At 42.9% G+C, this 20145-nt stretch overlaps 1 protein-coding gene across 13 annotated transcripts in view; it reads right to left on the bottom strand.

Annotated features, from left to right (window-relative positions):
* SUSD1 (sushi domain containing 1) overlaps nt 1-20145 on the bottom strand; it is a 180932-nt gene that overhangs the window by 65239 nt on the left and 95548 nt on the right. For all 13 annotated transcript variants that reach the window (XM_055271447.2, XM_055271452.2, XM_063636090.1 and 10 more), the window contains 2 exons: nt 10050-10147; nt 8970-9156 (listed from right to left, as the gene is read on the bottom strand). In XM_055271447.2, the coding sequence (XP_055127422.2) occupies nt 8970-9156; nt 10050-10147 (285 nt within the window). The remainder of the gene's footprint in view (nt 1-8969; nt 9157-10049; nt 10148-20145) is intronic.

Here is a 20145-nt window from a genome sequence, read left to right as displayed (position 1 = left end):
ATCTTCTTAATGTAGTTTAAAAGGATAGATTTGTTACTAATGATTTAAAGAAATAACAGAGTCAGGAATAACATCAGTGATTTTCAAGAAAAAGCAAATTTCCTAACAAACAAGACTGTATGTTTTCTACCAATGAGAAAGGTGTAAATGTCTACCAGAGAGAAGCTATTTTATAACTACCTTTTTTTTATGTGTATTTCTCCCGTGGGAGTTTCTGCTACCTAAGAATGAGAACAATAAATTATTTTAGTCAAGATCAGAATTGTCCACAGCATTTTCAATATCACTGACATATTCAGCACAAGGCAACTAGCTGGGGAAAATATTCCTGCCTATAATTGGAAAGTGTAGAAAGATGGTTATGAGAGAGAATTTGAAGACCTATCATATGTGCTCTCCTTTGTCTTCACAACTTTTATTTTAAAGATTTCATGAGGACATCGGAAATAAAAATGGTCACATGTATGCATGTGATTTTGAGGAATACCAAGTGTCTGCATGTAAGAAATGCATGTATGTAAGAAATACCACATAAAGCTTCTGTCTCTGTATAGGCAGAACAGAAGCAGAAGTACTGTCTGCACAGTTCACATCTCAATATGATTTTCACATAAGATAGTCATTATTGTCTGAATTCAGGGGAAGATGGCAATGTGAACAAAGGCATCTGGCTCCCACTTCCCACGCCCAAGCCTGACAGAAGTGATGGAGAATAAGTAAAAATGGGTCAAAATTTGCATCTGGGTTGGAAAGAAGGGTCGGTTGCCATACACAAGGCAGAAACATGAAGACATTTCAGCTTAGCACAGTATGGAAGAGCTCGGGCTAAAGAAAGACCCTAAGACCTACTATGCAACCTGGCTTCCAAGCAAAGGAATGTAGTCCCAAAGTTTCAAAAGAAAGAACTGGAGGAGAACTAGAGCCCATGGAAAAATCAAGACAGGTCACAGGACAAATCAATGACCCATGCTCCATCTGGAGCCATTTAGCCCAGTGGTTCCCAAACTGCACATCAGAATCACCCAGACATCAGCAGATTTGAAGTAATGCTTCGACATCTGTATTTTTTTAAGAGCTCACCTGACAATTCTTCTTCTTCTCTCTCTCTTTTTTTAAACAGGGTATCACTCTGTCACCCAGACTACACTGCAACCTCCACCTCCTGGGCTCAAGCAATCCTCCCACCTCAGCCTCCTGAGTAGCTGGGACTACAGGCAGGCACCACCAAGCCCAGCTAATTTTGGGGGTTTCTTTTGTAGAAATAGAGTTTCAACATGTCCCCACGCTGGTTTCAAACTCCTGGACTCAAGCCATCCACCTGCCTCAGTCTCCCAAAGTGCTGGGATTACAGGCATGAACCACCACACCCCTAACCTCACCAGGCAATCTGATAGGCAACAAGGCATATATTAAAAAAAAAAGTATATATACTACTATTACTACTGCTAATAATAATAATAGTAATAATAATAATAATAGTCCTTCTTTAGCCCACTGTAGATTAGTAATGGGGAAGGACTTCGAAGTAGAGGCCTCAGGACCTGAAGGTACCATCTGGCAGAGAGCCTGGGTTGACAGAAGGGGCTTGCCTCTTTCCTGCCTTGGTAGGCTGTAATGCCATAAAGAAGCCAGGCCCAAAGCCAACAGCTTCACCAATCATAGCAAAATGCTCAGAAATAAAGCACGGGGTGGTGGGCTTTCTCACAGCTGCTGCCCAAAGGACACTGGGTCACCCAACCAGCAGTAAATCCTTCATACTGAGATCTGACATAAACATACTAACATTATCCAATGAAAAGGAAGATCAAAGGGAAGGCCATTCATTTTATTATGAGGGAAATATCAGACCTAGACAGAACTTTTATCTTCTAAGGATAAGTAATGCAGAAGGGGGCAAAAAAACTGCAAAACGATTCTACAAAGAAGGAGAGGGAAGGAAAGGAAAATTGTGCTTGGCAGACAAAGAATGAGCATATTTATAAAAAAGAAAATATTGAGCAAAAGAATGGTAAAATTAGGCAGCATCTGTTTCATACGGTTCAATAAAAATTTTAAAAATAGATTCAAACAAGAGATAAAGGATTAGATAATAAGAGAACGTGACAGCTAAGAGGAAACTGGTAGAGAGAAGCAGAAATAAAAAGGGAACTAGATGAGACCCAAAGAAAAGGAAATGAAAGTGCAACAGCAGAATTTAAAGTGCACTGGAAATGGTAAAGATAGGAAATGTCAATGCAAAAATGCATATTTGTGTAAGTGCAAATAGAGAACAAACTTGTTATATATTCAAAGAAGGCAGAGGAAAAAGACATGGACAATAAAGAGGAGAAAATGGGAAACCAGTGTGGACGAACAAGCAATGCCACATAGGAGTATTTGAAGAGCAAAAAACAAACTGTAAAAAAAAAAAAAGCAATAATCAGAGATGTAATAAAAGAAAATGTTCCTAATATATAGTTAAACCAAATTCTAAAGACCAAAAAACTCACAGGGGGCTGGGCATGGTGGCTCACGCCTGTAATCCCAGCACTTTGGGAGGCCAAGATGGGTGGATCACTTGAGGTCAGGAGTTTGAGATCAGCCTGGCCAACATGGTAAAACCCCGTCTCTACTAAAAATACAAAAATTAGCTGGGCATGGTGACACATGCCTGTAATCCCAGCCACTCGGGAGGCTGAGGCACAAGAATCTCTTGAACACAGGAGGCGAAGGTTGCAATGAGCCAATATCATGCCACTGCACTCCAGCCTGGGTGACAGAATAAGACTCAGTCTCAAAACAACAACAACAACAACAACAACTCACAGGGTACTAGGAAAACTTAGTGCAAAACATGAACATCTCTATCTGCCCACTACCCAGACGGAGGTTTCATGAAGGAAACCTCATGAATTCTGTGTCACTATCGAATTCTCAATGCCTAAAAAACATCAGACACATAATAGGTGGTAAATAAACATTTGCTGGGTACATTAATAAATGATTAATGTCTTAAATTTCATGGCTAAAGAAGCCTTCATGATACACAAGCTTAAAATCAAATTGCTTACATAGAATTTTTTATATTTTATTTATTTATTTGAGACAGTCTCACTCTGTTGCCCAGGCTGGAGTACAGTGGTGCGATCTTGGCTTACTGCAACCTCTGCCTCCCGTATTCAAGCAATTCTCGTGCCTAAGACTCTTGAGTAGCTGGAACTACAGGCACACACCACCACCCCCGGCTAATTTTTGTATTTTTAGTAGAGACAGAGTTTCGCCATGTTGACCCTGGCCTCAGGTGATCCGCCCACCTAAGCCTTCCAAAGTGCAGGGATTACAGGCATGAGTCACCACACCTGGCCAGGGTTTTTTTTTTTTTTAAAAGAAAGTCACACCTTCTTCTAACTCTTCTTTCAAAGCTTCCAGTTCCCAACGTCAATATGAAATACTTCTAGAATTCCAAGAACAAAAGTTTATGACCCAAGAATTTTATCTTCAATTGAGCTTTCATTCACATGTGAAGGCAACAAAAGACATTCTCAGATCATCGTGGACTCAGAAAGTATCCCATTCCCTCCCTGGGGAGAGGCAAATCACCATACAGAGAGAGAAATAGAGATAGAGAAATAATAGAGAACGTGATTTGAAAAGACTGTCAGTAAGCACTGAAACTATTAAAACACATACCCAAAGTTAAATCATCACTACCAAGGTTTCTATAAATCAATATAAGAGTGAGCTCTTTGAAGAGATAATACACGTTAAAAATAAGAAGCTGGTAATATAATGCTATACTAAACCAATAACCTAAGAGAAGAGAGAGGGGAAGAAATAAAAGGAAGTTTTAAAAATAAAAGGAATGCTAACTTATCTCCTTCAGGGAAAAGTGAACAATATTTCAGTCTTAACACTGGTAAAAAAAGAAATACACACTCAAATAGAATTTGTCTTTTTTAAATGTGATCACTTGTAGAAAAGAAAACAAAATCTATACTATCTGACTCACTGGAAAAGAAAATCTGTGTAACAAAAAGAAAACAAAAGACACAGCAAAGTAGCATTAAAAAGGGAAAAAACAGGCCAGGCGCAGTGGCTCACACCTGTAATCCAAGCACTTTGAGAGGCTGAGGCGGGAGGATTCCTTGAGGCCAGGAGTTCAAGACCAGCCTGGGCAATATAGTGAGAGCTTGTCTTTACAAAATGAAAAAATTAAGTGATCTGCACACCTGTGGTCCCAGCTACTTGGTTGCTGAGGTGGGAGGATTGCTTGAGCCTGGAAGGTCAAGGCTGCAGTGAGCCATGGTTGCACCACTGAACTCCAGCCTGGGCAACAGAGGTAGACCGTATCTCAAAAAAAAAATAAATAAATAAAAGAAAGAAAAAAGAGGCCGGACGTGGTGGCTCACACCTGCAGTACCAGCTACTCAGGAGGCTAAGGCACAAGAATCGCTTAAAACCAGGAGGCCAAGGTTGCAGTGAGCCAAGATCACACCACTGCACTCCAGCCTGGGTGACACAGTGAGATTCTGTCTCATAAATAAATAAATAAATAGACAGATGAAAGGAAAATCATATCACAAATAACAATGATGTAAGTTGGATAACTTATCTAACCAAAAATAAAAGTTTTCCAGAAAGGCTCTCCATACATGCTGCCTCCTAGAGTACATTTATAGTAATATTATTCAGATAGCTTTCAAGAAGGAAAAAAAGTAGACAAAGGCATATCATGCAAATGCAAGCACAAATAAATTCAGAAAACAATATTGCTTTCAATATATAATTCAAGGCAAAGGTATTAAACAGGCTAAAATAAGCCATTTGTTACTAGCAAAAGAATCTATAATAAAGATATCAGTCATGAACATAAAAATCATATCAAAATGTGTGAAACAAACCAATAAGAATTTCTAAGACGAACAGAAAATGGCAATCCATGTTAAAAATAAACAAAAACCAGAAGTCCTGAATAACCTTATTAATAAAGTTGACTTAATAATGATCTTATTCCCCTTACAGGCAAACACTACCTTATTATCTAGCACCTACTGAAATTACCAAACTTTGCCAAATGGTAAGGCCCAAGAAAATGTCAATAAATCCTCCAAACATACCAAAATGTAATAAAACTAGAAAACAACAACACAGTATAAATGTTACAAAGAAAAAATCTACCACTGTATACGATGCTTATAATTAATTATTCAAAGAGGAAATCATAATAGTAATTATATAATGCTTTGAAAGTAAGGGTAAAGAGAACACATATTAAAACACTCATAAATGGCTGGGCGCGGTGGCTCACGCCTGTAATCCCAGCACTTTGGGAGGCCGAGGCAGGTGGATCGCGAGGTCAGGAGATCGAGACCATCCTGGCTAACAGAGTGAAACCCCGTCTCTGCTAAAAATACAAAAACTTAGCCAGCCGCGGTGGTGGGCGCCTGTAGTCCCAGCTACTCGGGAGGCTGAGGCAGGAGAATGGCATGAACCCGGGAGGCGGAGCTTGCAGTGAGCCGAGATCGTGCCACTGCACTCCAGCCTGGGCGACAGAGGGAGACTCCGTCTCAAAAAAAAAAAAAAAAAAAAAAAAAAAAAAAAAAACACTCATAAATAATTATTCCGTCAAACAGAAAATCAGAATATTTTATCTGCCTTGAAACATGTATCAATATTATATCATGCCTTGAAACATGTATCAATGCCTAAAGAATTCTGCCAAAGCTCAAATCTGCAAGGGAGAAAGAAACATTAAAGACTTTTATTATCAAACAGAAAAGAATGAAAATAAGTTGAATTTCGTTATGCACTCAACTCAAGAATTTAGAAACAGAACAATATAACCAATTTAACAGAAATAGGAGCTGTGCACCGTGACTCACACCTATAATCCCAGTACTTGGGGAGGCAGAGACAGGCATATCAATTGAGCCCAGAAGTTCAAGACCAGCCTAGGTAACATGGTGAAACCCTGTCTCTACAAAAAATACAAAAATTTGCCAGGCCTTGTGGTGCATGCCTGTAGTCCCAGCTACTTGGGAGGCTGAGGTGGGAGGATCACTTGAGCCCGGGAGGTCAAGGTTGCAGTGAGCCGTGATTGCACTACTGTGCTGCAACCTGGGTGACAGAGCTGGGTGTCTCAAAAAAAAAAAAAAAGAGAGAGAGAGAAACATGGAGAAGGAAAGATATAAACAAGAGGAGAAATTAGTGAGTTAGAAAAAGAAAAACAATTTTAAAACCCAAGAGTTCATTCCTTGGGGAAAAAAATATAGTAATAAAACACACAACCCAACCAATCAACCTCTAAAAAGAGAAAGAACCAAACTTAGGAGTCAGAAAAACCTGGAATTATATAACCTATAACCCCAGAGGAGATGTAAGCAAATATTCCATATGACATTCTGCCAATATGTGTAATATATCAACCAAATATACATTTTTTAGAAAAATATAAAAATTGACTCAAGAAAATGTCAGAAACATAAACGACCCAAAATCATGGAAGAAATTGACAAAGTTGTCAAAGAATCATCTCCTGAAAGGGGTGATGCTTCAACGACCTTTTGAGAAAATGTTCAACTTTAAAGGAAGGGAATAATTCCAACGTGATATAAAGTATTCCAGAGGGAAAAACAATGGAAAACTTCCCAATTCATTTTAAGGAAAATAGCATAACTCTGATAATGAAATCAGACAACAGAATGTCCAGGATCTAGAGGCAAAGAATGACAAGTCTTTATAACAGTGCACAAATAAACAGAAGAGTAGACAGTGAGTAAATGTGGAAACATACCTTGCTCCCAGTTAGGACGGCTCAACATAAATCCTAATTCTCTCTAGATTAACTTGCAAATAAAATCCAATTCCCTTTAGTCCAGAGACATTAAATAACTCAGCCATGATCAGCCAACTCTTCAATACAGAGTTAAGATGCAAAACCGGATCTGCCTGACTCCAAAGACCATGTGTTTCCCAAGGGAAAGGAACTTGAACAGGTAATTGGATATTAGTAAAAACAGCTGACGCCAAACAGCAACCTGTCATCCTCACTGAACAGTGACAGGTGAGTGATGATCTTTTAAAGACATTTCCCTATAGTAGTTTACTAATAATTTTGTAAGGCTTCTCTGATTAGTTACCATATTAATTTTATAATATCTTTGCCTGCATATTATTTACTTGCAAAGAATTAATTTTGTTTTACTTATATGCAAATGTCAAGAGACCTAATTTGTATAATCTCATAGTTGGTTTTATATTGTTAAGATTGGCAGACTTTTTTAACTATTTCTGCTGAATCTGTGTCACTTCCCAGCTACTCGGGTTAAGGTACAGTTTAAGTGGGATAGCAAACAGCTAATTAAGAACTTTCTCAACTCCCCCAAAATAATAAATGACATCGGCCAGCTGTGGTGGTTCACGCCTATAATCCCAGCACTTTGGGAGGCTGAGGTGGGCAGATCACTTGAGGTCAGGAGTTTAAGACCAGCCTGGCCAATATGGTGAAACTCAGTCTCTACTAAAAATAAAAAAATAGCCAGGCATGGTAGTGGGTGCCTGTAATCCCAGCTACTGAGAAGGCTGAGGCAGGAGAATCGCTTGAACCTAGGAAGCAGAGATTGCAGTGAGCCGAGATCGCACCACTGCACTCCAGCCTGGGTGACAGGGCGAGACTCCATCTCAAAAAATAAATAAATAAATGACATCAATTACTTGTCAAGGTTTGTCTACAGGGTTTTTTGTTTGTTTTCTGAGACAGGGTCTTGCCCTGTCACCCAGGTTGGTGTGCAGTGGCATGATCATAGCTCACTGCAGCCTTGAACTCCTGGGTTCAAGTGATCCTCTTGCCTCAGCCACCCGAGTAACTGGGACTATAGGCATGCACCATCACACCAGGCTAAATTTTCTTTTTTTTTTTTTTTTTTTGTAGAGATGGGGTCTCACTGTGTTGCTCAGGTTGACCTCAAACTCTTGGCCTCAAGCAATCCTCCTCAGCCTCCCAAAGTGCAGGGATTACAGGCATGAGCCACTGTGCCCCACCTGTCTACAAGGTATTTAATTAGTCCTCATACCCATAACCAGAGCTTTTTTTTTTAACTTCCTGTAATTGTCACAATGTTGTTAAAAACCCATGTGACAATTATGTAAAATGAGGTTTATTTCTACTTCTTAAAGCTCCTTCCTTCCACTCCTTTTTTCAGCTAACACCTACCCTCCTGCACCCTAGGGGTGCCCCTGCTTCCTCTTCCCCACTCTCAACTTGATCCCTTTAAAGCTGCTGGGTCAGCCTCCCTGGCATCTCCTCTTTCACACGCAAGAGCAAGAAATGACTTTTTTTTTTTTTTTTTGAGACAGAGTCTTGCTTGTTGTCCAGGCAGGAGTGCAGTGGCACAATCTCGGCTCACTCACTGCAACTTCTGCCCCCTGGGTTCAAATGATTCTTGTGCCTCAGCCTCCCGAGTTGCTGGGACTACAGGTGTGTGCCACCACACCCAGCTAAGTTTTTCTATTTTCAGTAGAGATAGGGTTTTGCCATGTTGGCCAGGCTAGTCTGGAACTCCTGACCTCAAGTGATCTACCCGCTTCAGCCTCCCAAAGTGCTGGGATTATAGGCGTGAGCCACCACGCCTGGCCAGAAAAGACTTGAGTTTACTACCAAAGATAAGCCAAATGGCTACCCTCTGTTGCCTTGGATATTTAAGAGTGGACTGATCATCACCTAATGTTTTCCTTTTAAATGCCTTTTTATTACTTTCCACCTCTCCCGGAGGGCTCAGCTGAGAAAAAATACCCTAGAGCTCATTCAGCCTGGTACCAAGAGGATACGGATCTCTCCACCTGCTCTAGTTCTGCGGCTGGAGCAACTACATCTAAGTATAAATCTCAGACAGCAAATAGGAGCCCTCTTGCCCAGCTGATTCTGCAGCATACTTCCCCACATTCTGTGCTTAGCATTTTCTAGGAGGAAATGAGACTTCACCTCCACCTACCAACTGTCTGGAAACCGATGACGGCTGGCACCGAGCGCCTGGGAGGTGCTGTGGAGATGTTCACGGTGTAGTTGGTGCCTGGGTACAGGGATAGGCACACTTCTGGGGTCCTGCTGTCTGTGGTCAAGTTGACTGTCTCCTCATGAACTGATTCCATAGGGTCCAACCGTTGTCCTTTAATGGATATCTTTGAGAGGAAAAGACAAGAGAACCCACTCTGACTCCAGTCAAAACAATCCAGGATTTGTGGCGCTGGAGCCCATTCTCCTACTATTCCATTTTATACCGCGCTGCTCAGCCAGGGAGCATTCGTAAGGTAAACCTGGTCTGCTGATAAAGTCTGATCAGCCCAGTGAATATTAAACCCCTAGAGGAGACATAAATGAGCAATCTCCCTAGGAAGTGCTCTCCTGCACACAAATGATCAAATGGAGACAATTGCAACCTGAGGACCAAGTCAGCAGATGCTCCCGGGCTTGCTCTGGGGGAGTGAAATACAACTGCTTGGAAACAAGCAATCGTGAGGATGCCAAATATAAATGCATCCCCCACACATGCACCCTGCTGAATGACAAATATGTTAAACACAAAATGCAAAATAACGAAATCATCCAGATATCTTCAAAAATTCCGTCCACTCTTTTTAAATGACAATGGGATCAGAAAGCAATTAGATTGATGCCAGGCGCGGTGGCTCATGCCTATAATCCCAGCACTCTGGGAGGCCGAGGTAGGTGGATCACCTGAGGTCAGAAGTTCGAGACCAGCCTGGCCAACGTGGTGAAACCCCATCTCTACTGAAAATACAAAAAATTAGCCAAGCATGGTGGTGCACACCTGTAATCCCAGCTACTCAGGAGGCTGAGGCAGGAGAATCGCTTGAACCCGGGAGGCCGAGGTTGCAGTGAGCTGAGATCCCACCACTGCACTCCAGCCTGGGCAACAGAGTGAGACTGTCTCAAAAAAAAAAAAAAAAAAGCAATTAGATTGAGAAGCTCTCACGGAAGCAAGTCCCTCTGACTCATATTCCCATGGGTGACGTGTCTGTCCTAGCAGGAAAAAGTAGATCACTTTACTTACCACATATGAGATCTTGGGGTTTATTCTTCCTGAGTTTATTTGCCATCTCACACAGGTATCATTAAACACTGATACATCATTAATCTTTGTCAGAATTTCTAAAAGAGAAAAAGGCAGTCAACTCACAAAATGCATCAATGGGCTTTAGGAAAATTCTACAGATCAGTCTATCTGCACAGCTGGTATCTCTGCTGGTCACCATTCATCCTCAGAGGCAGACACCGAGTCAGGCGATGCAAGCTCTCCCAAGCCAATCACCCAACTTCTCTTCATCATGAATGAGCGTGGCCCATTACCTGACTTAGAGGGAAAGGAATGATTCCTGCTTGGGTATAGGTCAGAATTCTAACCTGTGATTCACCTGACAGGCCACTGGATGCCACTGGCATTCCACTCTGGTAGAATGGAACAAGGCCCAGAGCTGGGTCCTCAGTGAGACCTTCCCTGCAACTGCACAAGTAAGACCTGCTTCCACCTTTCTCTTCCCAGTGGAATGATGGGAAACTCCTTCAAGTCACTGCTATCCCATGGGGGAAAATGACATGTCTCATCACACAGGACCACGCCTCAGAAACAGGTTGGGGCAAACTAAAGAAATTCTCTACAAGGTTCTTAGGTACTTCTGGGACTCCTGTAACTGAAGCTATTTAATCCTGGTCTATCAGGAGGCCACTGATTCCTCTGGGTTGTTCTGCTTCTTTTAAATATTCTGCATATATTCCAGGTAATGAATTCAACAATGTGGGAAACCATACGAAGGTCTTGGTTCCCTGAGGTAACATAGTTTTCAACAGTCCCAGTCAACCCGCAAGTGGTTGTTCAGACAGGAAGAACGAAAGGGGATCTAGCTTTTTATTTCTTTGAAATCAAATTCCCAGCCGAGTGCAGTGGCTCACACCTGTAATCTCAGCACTTTGGGAGGCCAAGGTTGGCGGACCATCTGAGCTCAGAAGTTTGAGACCAGCCTGGCCAACATAGTGAAACCCCATCTCTACTAAAAATACAAAACTTAGCAGGGCGCGGTGGCACATGCCTGTAATCTCAACTACTTGGAAGGCTGAGGCAGGAGAATCGCTTGAAGCTGGGAGGCAGAGGTTGCAGTGAGCTGAGATTGCACCACTGCACTCCACCCTGGGTGACGGAGCAAAACTCCATTTCAAAAATAATAAAATAAAATAAACTTCCTACAGACAAGCAAAACTATCTCTACTTGCAAATGACATGATCTTATATACTTCTATATATAAAACTCTAAGGAATCCACACCAAAACAAGTATTAGAGCTGAGAAAGGAGGTCAGTGAGGTTGCGGGATACAAGGCCAATGTACAAAAATCTATTGTATTTCTATACACTAGCAATGAGTAGTCCAAAGATGAAATTAAGAAAACAATTTCATTTACAATACTATCAAAAACAAACAGGGCTGGTGCAATGGCTCACGCCTGTAATCCCAGCACTTTGGGAGGCCAAGGCAGGTTGGTCACCTGAGGTCAGGAGTTCAAGACCAGCCTAGCTAACATAGCAAAACCCCGTCTCTAATAAAAATACAAAAATTAGCTGGGCATGGTGGTGCATGCCTGTAGTCCCAGCTACTTGGGAGGCTGAGGCAGGAGAATCACTTGAACACGGGAGGCAGAGGTTGCAGTAAGCCAAGATCCTGCCACTGCACTCCAGCCTGGGTGACAGAGTGAGACTCCATCTCAAAAACAAAAACAAAAACAAACAAAATTCCTGCAGACAGAAGCTATCATACAATTATTCCCAGAGAAAGTTATCCTCATGTCAGCAAAAAGGGATATTCCACAGCCCCAGTTCAAGCCTTCCCATTGAAGCAGACACCTCTTAAGAACTCCTCAGCCTCTCTCAGCTTCCCCTGCTCCTTGTCCCATCCCTGCATGGGTTTTGACAACATGACCAGGTCTTGCCTCCTATTCTGGGGCTTCCCTGCTGCAGCATCCACACCCCAGCACGTGCCATCTGGAAGTGCAGGGGAGTTAAAATCCCATGGGGACAGGAGCTGGTAGAGAAATCCTTCCTCCTTTCTTTCCTCTGAAGGGCTATCCAACAAAGACTTAGTTTCTTCAGCGTCTAAGGACACTGTCACACAGATGGGGTAATGCCCACCCTCTGTGGAGACCAGTACAATCAGGCATCATATGCTGACTCTCCTTCTTTCCCTGCTTTACTGCCCTTGGTTCCCACTCCTGGTGCCTGGGATTTGATTCTCTACTGCATAATAAATATAAACCCAATGAAAGGCTCCCATCTAAGAAGAGTGAGAAAGCTAATTCTTCATCTCAGAAAATGACTCTCCACAATCCAGCTCCTGTTTCTCCCTTCTAGTGAATCTCTTCGCAGTCTCCAAGTGCAAAAGGAAGCCTGCACCTTAAGTACCTACCTGTAGGGCCAATCCTCTTCTCCTGTACTCAGAACCAATACTAGCTTTGGATTGACCCAGATCTACTGATCTCTCTGCCCAAAGAAGAGTTTACATCTTTACTAAATCATCCCTTCAGCAGCAATGCCTACATTCTGTGTCCCACATGACCTGGTCTTGGGTAAGCCCAGGTCATCTATTAGCAAGTGAAAATCAATGAAGGCAGAGAAGGGAAAATAGGCAAACTCCTGCCGAGAGACCAGAAAGGCCACCTATGGCTGTCTGCAGCATTCCTGGATCTCCATATCAGTATTTCTCCCTAGAACACACACAACTTGAAATCAAAGAAATACTCCCCAATTGTGGGCCAGGTGGGTGCAGTGGCTCACGTCTGTAATCCTAACACTTTGGGAGGCTGAGATGGGCATATCACTTGAGGTCAGGAGTTTGAGACCAGCCTAGGCAACATGGTGAAACCCTGTCTCTACTAAAAATACAAAACAATTAGCCGAGCGTGGTGATACACGCCTGTAATTCCAGCTACTTGGGAGACTGAGGCATGAGAATTGCTTGAATCCGGGAGGCAGAGGTTGCAGTAAGCCAAGATTGTGCCACTGCACTGCAACCTGGGAGACAGAATGAGACTCCATTGCAAAAAAAGAAAAAAAGAAAAGAAAAAAAAGAAAAAAAAAAGAAAAGAAATACTCCAATTATGAGCATAGGTACCCTAGGAGACACAATGACCTTATCAGTTCGCCTCCTTGGGTAGCATAAAGATGATGTTGGTACCAGTCTTTTATCAGCCTGAACAAGCCCCAGATATTTCTGGCCTCTACCCTCTTTGTTGCCCTTCAAAGCCCCAGAGCTCTTGGCATCTCTGCTCACTTACACATCCCTTTGATGCTAACTCACCACCTGGTCCAGAAAGAAAAGGCACCAGCCTAGCCCTCATCTTCTCTCTGAGTTGCCAGCAAAGCAAATTTCCTTCTTACTCTCAGTTCCTTTGTCATCCAAGCAGAGATTAGAAAGGAGTTTTCTTTCTTGTCCTTCCTTCTTGCTCATTCACTATGACAACTGTAAATGGCATCTCAAAGATGCCATCTGCCTCCAGCCTGTGCCATGCTCTCTGCACAGATGGGACACAGATCCAATTATAGGGGTGTCAGATATTTCATCCCAGGGAGCAGTTTAACAAAGTTTCGTTGCTTTTCCCTCCAGGTGCCTACAAATTAGTTGGAAAGACTCCTTTATAAATGAATCAGATATTCAACATCTATATTAATGCTGCCCTTTTAATGGAGACTATATGCCCTCATTCCAATAGTGCTGATAACTGAAAACATTTCTGGAAGTCCTCTTTGGAGCTGTCCCGGGGCTCTTTCATTCCCTGCTCACTACTAACTGAGTGATTATCAAATGCCAAGCATCCTGCCATGCCAGGCACTGGGCTGTGACGATGTTATCTGCTGACTACGTAGGGAAAAAGTACTCTTGAAAGTCATGGATCTGTGAATGGTAGTTGAAGGCATTGGTGCAGGTGAGATATGCAGGTAGGACAGAGACAGTGAATGGCCCAATGGAAGAACACTGGGAAACACCGAAACCCAGGAGGGAACCAGAGGAGAAAGGCAATGCAGAAGACAGGCAGGAGGCTGGTAGAGTGACTGATGTCTAGGAAGGAAAGGAAGGACTTGAAAGAGTGTCTCTCAGCCTTCCAAGGCCAGGCACAGTGGCTGACACCTGTAATCTCAGCACTTTGAGAGGCCAAGGCAGGCGGATTACTTGAGACCAGGAGTTCAAGACCAGCCTGGCCAACATGGCGAAAACATGTCTCTACTAAAAATAGAGAAATTAGCCAGGTGTGATGGTGCACACCTGTAATCCCAGCTACTCGGGAGGCTGAGGCACGAGAATCGCTTGAACTTGGGAGGCGGAGGTTGCAGTGAGCTGAGATCGTGCCACTGCACTCCAGCCCAGGTGATACAACAGGACTCTGTCCCTAAAAAATAAAAATAAAAAAATTTTTAAGAAAATTATCAGCCTTCCTTCCCACCAGTCTCCCACAGCCTCCTCATCCCCTAGCCAAGAAGGGCTTGGAGCAGGTCAAGGCAGAGGGTGCAAACTCCATCTCCCTCTCTCCTCTCACACGGCTGTTCTCCCCTCGTGGAGTGCCCACGGCATCAGGATTAGATGTGTGGTTTGACTTTGGGTAGAGGTGGGAAGAGCAGGCCCTTGGCCTGTCCAGCTGTAGAACACAGTGGCCTCTCTGGCTTAAAAGAAGGAGGCCCCCACAGTGTCCAGCAGAACTCTCACTGGATTTGGGGAAAGAAAATCTCAGTGGGTGATAAAGCAAGTGCCTTTGTTTTGCTTTACTCTGTGTGTGTGTGTGTGTACACACATGTACATATACATAATGTTAAGTATATATATAGATATACGTAATGTTATGTATGTTGGTATTTTGTTAGCATCTAGTATTGCTGTATGTGGTACTTAACACATTTGTAACTAAATATGTAAGTCATTATATAATGACCACCCCTCCTGAATGTAACTTTACGATGGCAAAGATCATGTTTCTCTCTCTATCCTCAGGCCCTAGTACAGTGCCTTAAATATAGATATTAAAAACTATATATTATTTGGTTGGCTGGTTGAATGGATGGATAAATGATCAACGATGCTAAATGTTGTGGAAAGGCTGAGAAGAATGACAGCTGAAACTGGAACATGAAGTTGGCAGTTAGGTGGTCATCAGTGACCTTGGTGAGATGCTACAGTGAAATGGGGGTGTTCGATGCCTGGTTTCCCCCCAGTAGGCTGAGAAGAGCATAGGAGGGGAGGGAACAAGACAGTGAGCCCAGACTACTCTTTCAGAAGTCCCACTGTGCAAGGACAGGGGCTGGTCTAGTGTACTCCCTTGGTTTACAATTTTATATCCTTTTTCTTTATTTTTGGAAACAGCAAAAGGTCATGCAGAATAAATCCAGGTGACCCAAACAGATGGTCAAGCAAGCTTAGCATCATTTCTAGTCAAAACAGCATCTGATTTCAAAAGGAATGTAACTGATCTTCTAATATGGCTCATAAACTACCTCCAAAGGCCATTCTCAAATAGGATTCCAAGGCAAACGCATGATGATAATGGCAGCACCACAGAAATCAGGGTATGGCTTCTCACAGTGGCTACTTGAATAAATGTATGTTTGGCTATAAAAGTTTTAATGTGTTTCCTTTCTTTCTTTGAAGTCTTAGATTCACATAAAATAAGTAGGAGTAGCATGGCTTAGAGTACGTTAGTGTAAAATGTATTGCACACTTTGGGATGATTTTTGGTGGCATACGAATACTTTTTTTCTTTTTTGGAGACGGAGTCTTGCACTGTCGCCCAGGATGGAGTGCAGTGGCGTGTTCTCAGCTCACTGCAACCTCCGCCTCCTGAGTTCAAGTGATCCTCCGGCCTCAGCCTCCTGAGTAGCTGGGACTACAGATGCGTGCCACCACACCCAGCTAATTTTTGTATCTTTAGTAGAGACGGGGTTTCACCATGTTGGCCAGGCTGGTCTCCAACTCCTGAACTCAGGTGATCCCCCACTCTCGGCTTCCCAAAGTGCTGGGATTACAGGCGTGAGCCACCACGCCCAGCCAGGAATACATTTTTATCTGTTCGCTATGTATCAGTTTTTGTGTATATCAGAAAAATACACCTACTTCATCAAACTCATGAGATCACATATATTGTCCTTAATAAATTTTAATTATAAATGTAAGGTTAGGTTGTTTAAGGAAACATTCTAAGTAAATAATACTCTTATTATGGCAAACATTGTGTCAGGGTGGTATACAAATAATTCAAGTTTGGAAGACACTGACGTAGGAGAAAGAATGTGGTCTTTCTGGGCTTACAGGCCTCAGTTCAAATCCTAGCTCTACCATTTGCTAATTATTGAGTGACCATGTAAAAGTCACTTAACCTTTATGAGTCTCAGACTACTCATCTATGACATGAAAATAACAAAGCTTACTTCAAAAGGGTTTTAAGAGGATGAAATGAAATCGAGCATTAAGGTCCCTAGCTGAGCCCTGGGTGTGTACATTCATGCTCAGCCAGCAGTAGCTATAATGCTTGATGGTCCAAACCTCATTCACATATTCCAATACATCCGGCCATGTGGCTATTTATGTAAATGTATCCATTTATTCCGGCTGACCTTTCTGTTCCATCTGAAATGTGTGTGGCTGCAAGTGAGCACCCAGTGGGCTGGAGAAGAGGGTCACCAGCCAAACAGAAGGGACAGAGGCCAACAGGAGTCCTGGAGGCATCAGAGCAGTGCCCAGGGCAGTTTAGAGGCACAGAAAGGATCCTAGCGATAAACAGCCTCTGTCCGAGAGCGTGGAGTGAGTGAGCGTCAGCCTTATAATCATTAACTCAGATCCTAAATATGAAAAGCCAAATGGCCTGTGCAGAATGGAAGCCAGGGAAAGTCTTATCAAGAACGAATCAGTCTCTTTGATCTTGAGGTAAACCGACTCATTAACATCAAGCTTCCACCTGGGGTTTTTCCAGACACGAAAGTGATTGCCTAATTCCCAGCTGTCTGGAGTTTCCAGTCCAAACTGGCCTTGCTGGAGAGGGGGAGCCGGGAAAAAAAAAAAGTCCTACCAGCTTGATAGAGCTCACACCCCATTAAAGGCACATACGATTTGTGCTACCAATCCCAAAGACTAGTGGCTTCATTAAAAACAACCCAGGTAAAGATAAATTATTCTACCCAGTTTGGAACTGAACAGGAAGATAAACAGTGAAAACAGGACAGAGGTAGGAGGCATTCAGAGAAGCAGAAAAGTAGAAAAAGATGAGAGGGGAAGCCAAAAGTGAACACAAAGAAAGGGAAATATAAAATATACAGAGACAGGAGGATGGCTTGAGGCTAGCAGTTTGAGACCAGCCTGGGCAACACAGTGAGACCCCCGTCTCTATAAAAAAATTTAAAAAAATTTAGCCACACGTGGTGGGTCATGTCTGTAGTCCCAACTGGTTGGGAGGCTGAGGCAGAAGGATCGCTTGAGCCCAGGAGTTTGAGGCTGTGGTGAGCTGTGATCACTGCACTTCAACCTGGGTGACAGAGTGAGACTCCATCTCCAACAACAACAACAACAAAATACACAGAGACAGTTGGGATGAGGGGAGTGAAGAAATAGGTAACAAGTGAAAAACAGGGAAAAGAAAAAAGAAGAGGGGTAGCTGAGCAAGAGCCATGGTAATCAGCAGCTCTCACTACATTACCAGAAGCCTCTCCTATCTACACATCCAGAGATCATCTGCACTGCACCATGAATTAATCAGCATGTAAATCATCCCCTTTATCTGCGGAAATTGAATTTAGCTGCCAATCCTGATTGAGGGCATAAAGGCCTCCTCACAGAAAGATCACAGCTCTCAGGGAGAATGCCTTTTCTTTTCCTAAATCAAAGCTCACATAAACCCATGGAAACAGCTGCAGCTGGAGCCACAGACTTTGTGAAAGGTAGCAGGCTGAGGATGGTAATTATAATTAGCAGTTACATAACATGTTTGTTCTTCAAAGTGCTCTACAAGCATCAGCTAATTAATAGCTTACTATGCCCCATGCAGATTCACTGGTTTTTCATGCGGTGACTAATTCTTATACCCCCATTGACTGCTGAATGGTGGAGGCAGAGCAGCTTGAGCAATGAAGCAAATGGCTGAGGCTCAGAAGCTATACCCAGCTCTTACCAAGTGACTCCAGCGTTTAATCTGTGTCGGGAATACTTCCCCAAACATTGAATTCAGCATTCCAGGAGGCAGCTACCTCACTTCCTCCAAATAACTCTTGGAGGTGCTTTTGCAAATGCCATGATAGGTTGGAGTGACCATCAGTCTAGTCCAGCGTGGCATTAGCTCCAATTATTAAGACTGGAACCCTAGAGTCTTTGGTGTCAGTTACACGTTTGCCCTTGCTCCTCTGTGCAGGCTGGGCAAGTCAATGAGACCTCTCTAAGAGAAGACTGCATTATATCTCTGGGTTCTCATCCAGCTCTACCCTTCTTTGTTTTTCTGATTGCAGTCTCTGGCCTACATCCTCTTGAATTCGCAATGGAGATAACCAAATATAGAAATTGCATGGCACACACAGGGCCTCAATGGCAGAGCTGAGCTTTCCATCTATCCCAAGAATGTTTTACTCAAGGATTTCAGAGGTCCAGGAACAGCTTGTTACTTGTAAAACATTATATGTGTATGTGTATGTGCATATCTTTGGGGAAAATGTCTGTTTTCCCTGTTGCACTGTAAATTCCAAGAGGGTCATGCTGACAAAGTACCTGACATATAGTGCACGCTAAATAGATATCTATTGAATGAATGGACAGATTTCCTCAAATTCCCATCCCCAACATCGTTATGAACCATTGCTCTATGGACAAATAATCCCCAGGGGCCTACATGTCTTGTTTGCTCTGGCTAGACTTTCCGATGGAAAATGTTGGTGGGCAAGACCACAATTCTGCTGCTAGTCAAACCGGAAACCTAGATCAAAGCTCCTGGAGATTTCACTCTTCAGAGACTTGTCTTCAGAGCCAAGCAAGTCAACAGCCAGAAATATATTCCCAGGGACTACGTGACAACCATTTGTCATACCTTCTGATCAACCATCACAAATGGTAAGAATCATTGCCTTTTCTCACCTTGTCCCTCAGAGGCAGAGGTGTGAAATGAATCACGTAGAAGTGCACGCTTCTGATTCCTGAGAAGATCTTCACATGAGGCTAACAACTTTAGGAAAAAGACTAACATGTGCATGGTGCTTTTAGCTTTCTAAAATGTGCCCCACAGATTATCTTATTCGATTCCTTTTGAACACTCTCTGAGGTAAGAAAAACAGACTTTACTTCCCTCTTTTATAGATGAGGAAACCGAGGCTCCGAATGCCTTGCCTAATGACACACAGCTAATATATGGCATTGCTAGAATATGAAGTGAAGTCTCAAAACTCCTTTTTTTTTTATTGAGACAGAGTCTCACTCTATTCTCCAGGCTGGAGTGCAGGGACATGATCTTGGCTTACAACTGTCTCCTGGGTTCAAGCAATTCTCCTGCATCAGCCACCCGAGTAGTGGGGACTACAGGTGTGCACCACCCCACCTGGCAAATTTTTAATTTTTTGTAGAGATGGGGTCTCACTATGTCACCCAGGCTGGTCTTGAACTCCTGGGCTCAAGCAATCCTCCTGCCTTGGCCTCTCAAAGTGCTGGGATTACAGGTGTGAGCCACTGCACCCGGCTAATTTTTGTATTTTTAGTAGACATGGGGTTTCGCCATGTTGGCCAGGCTGGTCTTGAACTCCTGATCTCAAGTGATCCACCTGCCTCAGCCTCCCAAAGTGCAGAGATTACAGTCATGAGCCACTGCACCAGGCCTCAAAACTCCTTTTCACTAGCAATTCCACTTCTGGATATATATCCAAAAGAATTGAAAACAAGGTCTCAAAGAGAGATTTGTACACACATTTCATAGCAGCATTATTCATCATAGCCGAAAGATGGAACATACCCAAGTGTCCATCAACAGATGAATGGATAAACAAAATGTGGGATACTCATATAACGGACTATATGAAGAAAGGAAATGTTGACACATGTTACAACATGGATGTATCTTAAAGACATTATGCTTAGTGAAATAAGCCAGTCTCAA

The sequence above is a fragment of the Symphalangus syndactylus genome, chromosome 3 (genome assembly GCF_028878055.3).
Source record: "Symphalangus syndactylus isolate Jambi chromosome 3, NHGRI_mSymSyn1-v2.1_pri, whole genome shotgun sequence".
In the NCBI taxonomy this organism is placed as follows: Eukaryota; Metazoa; Chordata; class Mammalia; order Primates; family Hylobatidae; genus Symphalangus; species Symphalangus syndactylus.
The sequence above is the reverse complement of the archived record's forward strand: the minus strand, read 5'-3'. Positions and strand labels throughout refer to the sequence as shown.